Source organism: Gekko japonicus, unplaced genomic scaffold (genome assembly GCF_001447785.1).
Source record: "Gekko japonicus isolate JY-2015 unplaced genomic scaffold, Gekko_japonicus_V1.1 scaffold6751, whole genome shotgun sequence".
Classification (NCBI taxonomy): Eukaryota; Metazoa; Chordata; class Lepidosauria; order Squamata; family Gekkonidae; genus Gekko; species Gekko japonicus.
In genome coordinates, this window is record NW_015171709.1 from 1 (window position 1) to 5,090 (window position 5,090).

A 5,090-nucleotide genomic window follows, 5' to 3' on the forward strand; every position below is an offset into this window, starting at 1 on the left:
CTGGCTTCTCTTATGTTCTTATGAAAGTAAGGGGGCCAGACGCACCTCCCTGGGACAGACGTGAACAAGAAGGGGAAAAAATGCCAGGTGATAGATGATCGATTTATTATACGAAGTCCCCACATGTTTTGCTGTGCAGGCTTTGTCAGGGGGGATCAGAACATTCACTTACTCCTGGAGCTGTTGCGGACTGCATAGTGAAACATGTAGGGGCTTTTTATAATAAATCAGTCACCCCGGAACAGACGTGCTTCCGTGTGACGTGTCTCTCCTTTCCCGTCCACAGCTCTGTTCGTCAGCAACGTTCTGGAGGAAGCCGAGGCTGTCCCCGTGCCTTTGTCCCTGGACCCGGCTGGCTCTCTGCTCCTGCAGGCCCTGGTGCCCTCTGCCTCGCCTGCCGGCTTGTGCCGCCTGCTGCGGGCCCTGGCCCCCTCCCTGCGCCTGGTGGCGTGCCACTCCTGCGGGGCCCACATCCTGGAAGCTGCCCTGCTGAGGGCCCCGCTGTTGATCCAGGAAGGAGCGGAGGATTCTGGGACGCTGGAAGACCTCGTGTTGGAGCTGGGCGGGAGCGTGCAGGAGGAGCTGTCGGCTTTCGCGTTGGACGCCCACGCCAGCTTTGTGGTGCGGACTCTCCTGCAGGCTCTGGGAGGGGCCCGAGTTGGTTCAGACGGGGGTCGGGGGCTCCAGGTGTTAGGTAAGTGTGGATGGTCATGCAAACCCCCCCCCCCCTCCAGAGAGTCAGACTGGGATCTGTGAGTCCCAGGTTTGAATCCCTGCTCACGGGAGCTTGCTGGGGGACTTTGGGCCAGTTGCGCTCTCTCTCAGCCTAACCTACCTCACAGGGTTGTTGTGGGGGCAACATGGGGGAAAGGAGAATGGCGTAGAAAGGCAGTGACAAGTGAAGTAAAAGAAATTTTTTCCTTTTAATGGGAATGGGGTCTGTGGGTTCATAGAACTGACATGGGACAGCCTCCTCCCACTAGGCCACTTCAGAATTGTGGAGAGGGGAAGAGTGCCGAATGTTTGCCCCCCCTGCCAGTTTGGTGTCATGGCTAAGTGCACATATTAGGGTTGCCAAGTCCCCCTGGGGGGCCGAGAAGCCCGTTCCCCGCCGTCCTGGAGTGGGGTGCCGGGGGGGGGCACCCCCAAAGCATGCGACGTGCCCGGCGTGAACACGTCCCCCGGAGGTGACCTCATCCCGTCGGACACGTTGCGGGGGACTCTCTATCATTCGAGGCTTTCCCTCGAATGATTGTGGCCCCGCCCCCAACATGCCCGTCGCGATGATGTCACTCCCGGGTGATGTCACCACGGTGCGCGTGCTTTGTGCCTGTGCAAGGAGACTCCCGGGGACGTCCTGGACTCCCCCCGCTATTCTGTAAGTAGGACTTGGCAACCCTAGCACAGACTCTAATCTGGGAGAACCGGGTTTGATTCCCCACTCCTCCACTTGCACCTGCTGGATGGACCTTGGGCAAGCCGTAGTTCTGACAAGAGCTGTCCTTGAAAAAGAGCAGTTTCTGTCAAGAGCTCTCTCAGCTCTGCCTACCTTACCGGGTGTCTGTTGTGGGGAGGGGGAGGGAAAGGAGTTTGTGAGCCGCTCTGAGACACCTTCGGGTAGTGAAGGGCGGGGTATGAATCCAATCTCTTCTTCTTCCAAAGAAACAAGTTCCAGTACATCAACGGAAAGCCAGTGCCGGATGTGAAAGTCTTTGGCTACGTTACGGCTACCTTCAGTGAGACTCTGAGTGAAGGGTGGGGTATAAATCCAATCTCTTCTTCTTCCAAAGAAACAAGTTCCAGTACATCAACGGAAAGCCAGTGCCGGATGTGAAAGTCTTTGGCTACGTTACGGCTACCTTCAGTCTCCTTGTAGAAGTTGGAACATAAGTGCCGTGGAATAAATAAATAAGTTCCCTTCATCCCGGGCAGGGGGTCCCCGACCTTTTTGAGCCTGCGGGCACCTTTGGAATCCTGTCCCGAGGTGGGTGGGCACAGTCACAGAACGTCTGCCGCAGGAGGTGAAGCCAGCCACGAAATCATGTCACAGAGTGAGGTTACGTGTGACTCTTAACAGCACCTCTTCGACATTCTGGGCAGGAACTCTTTATCTGTTTAAAAGGATGCCTTTGAGTTTGCACGGCCAATCCGAAGCTCTGCTGGGCAAAAGCCACACCTATTCCCAGTCGCTTTCTAAAAACCCTTGGCGGGTACTAGGGAAGGCGCCAACAGGCACCATGGAGCCTGCGGGCACCATGTTGGGGGACCCCGATCCAGGGCTTGTGTGACATAGGGGAACATGCAGACGCGTGGTTCCCCCACCTGCATCCTGAAGTTGACTCGTCTGGGGAGGGCTATACCACATGCTTCCTCTGAATTCCATCAGCCTTGCCACACAGGGGAGGGCGGGCTAGAGATCTAATAAAATAAATAAACCAACAAACATGTAGATTGGCCCTGGTCCCCCCGCCCCCCCGCTCCATCTTCTCTTTATGTCCTGTCTGAACCCTTTTGCTCAGCACAGTTTCTTTTTGGCTTTACCCTCACTGGTATGTGCCTGCCCCACCCATCTCTTCCTGGAGTGCCATGGCCAGTTTACATTCCCATCAGTGTGCACCGACTTTTAGAAATACTCGGGGAGTATCAGTGTCCTTGCATGCCAAGGCCTCTTTTTCTTTAAGTGATGTAACCGGGTTCTTAAGTGTTGTAACCGGGTCCCGATGTCATGCATTCTATTCAAGCGACGTTAACGGTGTTCTGATGTCATGCATTCTTGAAATAATTGTCCGGTGTGTATGCATGCATTAATTTGTTTGCAATATTGTCTACAGTTCTGGTCACCGCACCTCAAAAAAGATATTATAGCAGTGGAAAAGGTGCAAAAAAGGGCAATTAAAATGATGAAGGGGACGGAACACTTTCCCTATGAAGGAAGGTTAAAGAGGTGAGGGCTCTTTAGCTTGGAGAAATGACGAATGAGGGGTGACATGATAGAGATTTACAGAATTATGTATCAAGTGGTTAAGACGCTGAACTGCAGGCTGTGGAAGGTCAGTAGTTCAGCAGTTCGAGACCCGGGTGCCGCAAGACGGAGTGAGCTCCCGTCTCTAGTTCCAGCTCCTGCCAACCTAGCAGTTCGAAAGCAAGAAATTGCAAGTAGATAAATAGGTACCACTTCGGTGGGAAGGGAACAGCGTTCCGTGTGCCTTGGTGTTTAGTCATGCCGGCCACATGACCACAGAAAACGTCTTCGGACAGCGCTGGCTCTTCGGCTTTGAAACGGAGATGAGCACCGCAACCCTAGAGTCGGACTGGACTGGATTTCGAGCAAGGGAACCTTTCCCTTTACTCGAGAAGGCAGAGAATGAAGGACTTTCCCCCCTTTCTCACAATACAAGATCTCATGGGCACCCAGTGAAATTGATGAGCAGTAGCTTTAGAACAACGGGCCGCGGTGGCTCAGAGGTTAAGAAAACCCTACAGCAGCCTTGAGCCATGAGGACAGGTGGCACAGAAATGTTTTAATAAATAAACAAGTGGAAGACATGGTGGTGACTACTAGAGGGGACTGGATGAACATATGGAGCAGAGGTCCTTCAGAGCCTATTAGCCACAGTGTGCAGAGGGAACACTCTGTCTGGGGCAGTGATGCTCTGTATTCTTGGTGCTTTGGGGGGCAACAGTGGGAGGGCTGCTGGAGTTCTGGCCCCGCTGGTGGACCTCCTGGTGTAACCTGGGTTTTGGCCACTGTGTGACATAGATTGGATGGACCACGGGACTGATCCAACATGGCTTCTGTTATGTTCTTATGTCTGGAGCTTGGAGGGGGGGTGACAGTGGGAGGGCTGCTGGAGTTCTGGCCCTGCTGGTGGACCTCCTGATGACCCCTGGGTTTTGGCCACTGTGTGACACAGAGTGTTGGACTGGGTGGACCATTGGCCCGATCCGACATTGGCTTCTCTTACGTTCTCTTAATTCGTGCATTGGAATTCAGCTGGTTCCCTCTCTCTCTCACACTCATTCATACTTTCTCCTCCTTGATCCTCCAGGGACTTCGCATTCCAGAACCAAGCAAGCCAAACCGGGAAGCGAGGGACCTGCGGACTTTGAGGTCCCCGAATCCTTCTTGTCCCTCCTGCAGGGATTCGGCGAGAGCTTCGGGGAGCTTATTTCCGGTGAGATGGCGCCACCTGCTGGGCATCGGGAGACTTTCTGTCCATGGTGCCCCTCAAAATACTGGATGCTGGGAAGCAAAACATCTTTATTTTTATGGAAACATTTATGGGCTGATTTTCTACCCAGATAGGGCCCCCTTAAAAGGTGGGACTCTGGACTTACTTATTTAGTTATCTGAAAGATTTATTAGCTGCCGCCTTTCTTCCTTGTGGAGCTCAAGGGGGGCTTGCGATGTAGATAAAATATATGAAATCGAATACATAAAAAGATGTACAAACCAACAATTTAAAATCACAATTTAAGACTGCTTTAGTCGCAGTCCTAAATAAAACAGCTTTCAGCTGCTTCCTAAAGATCGAAAATGAGGCACACCTTCCCCGGGGGAGATTGTTCCACAATCGTGGGGCTACCACTGAAAAGACCCTGTCATGTATGCCCACAAGATGAGCTGCTTTGATGGGTCAGGTGGACCTCTCCTTGTGATCTTAATTTCTGGACAAGATCGTATGGGAGAAGACCATCCTTCAAAGACCCTGGTCCCAAGCCACTTAGGGCCTTCTGCGTAAACAAATCAATGCATTAGATCTCACTCCCAGACAATACTCCCCCTAAGCTGTGGAGTCCTGTGAGCAAAAATTCTACTTTGTGAGCGCCTGGCATTCAAGTTGTGAGCGAGCGATTTGGCTGCTGCATAAATCAGTTTGCTCTGGAGCCCTCCTCCCTGAGCGAAGACAGAAATGTGTGAGCCGGAAGCTAAAAAAACCCTGTGAGCTGGCTCACACTAAGTCAGCTTAGAGGGAACGCTGGTCCCAGATCTCTCTTTGCTCATTGGGGAGCTATAGCTGCGTTACACAGTTGCACTGCCAGGGGGTCCCCAACCTGTAGCCCTGACAGTGACCCTTCCCTCCCCCCCC

At 52.9% G+C, this 5,090-nt stretch overlaps 1 protein-coding gene across 1 annotated transcript in view; it reads left to right on the top strand.

The window, feature by feature from the left end:
- Positions 1 to 286: 286 nt before the first annotated feature.
- The window catches only part of NOP9 (NOP9 nucleolar protein), a gene marked incomplete at its 5' end in the record, with an annotated part of 15,393 nt that continues 10,589 nt past the window's right edge, over positions 287 to 5,090 (top strand). The window contains 2 exons of the mRNA XM_015420030.1: positions 287 to 694; positions 4,050 to 4,175. Of these exons, the coding sequence (XP_015275516.1) occupies positions 287 to 694; positions 4,050 to 4,175 (534 nt within the window). The remainder of the gene's footprint in view (positions 695 to 4,049; positions 4,176 to 5,090) is intronic.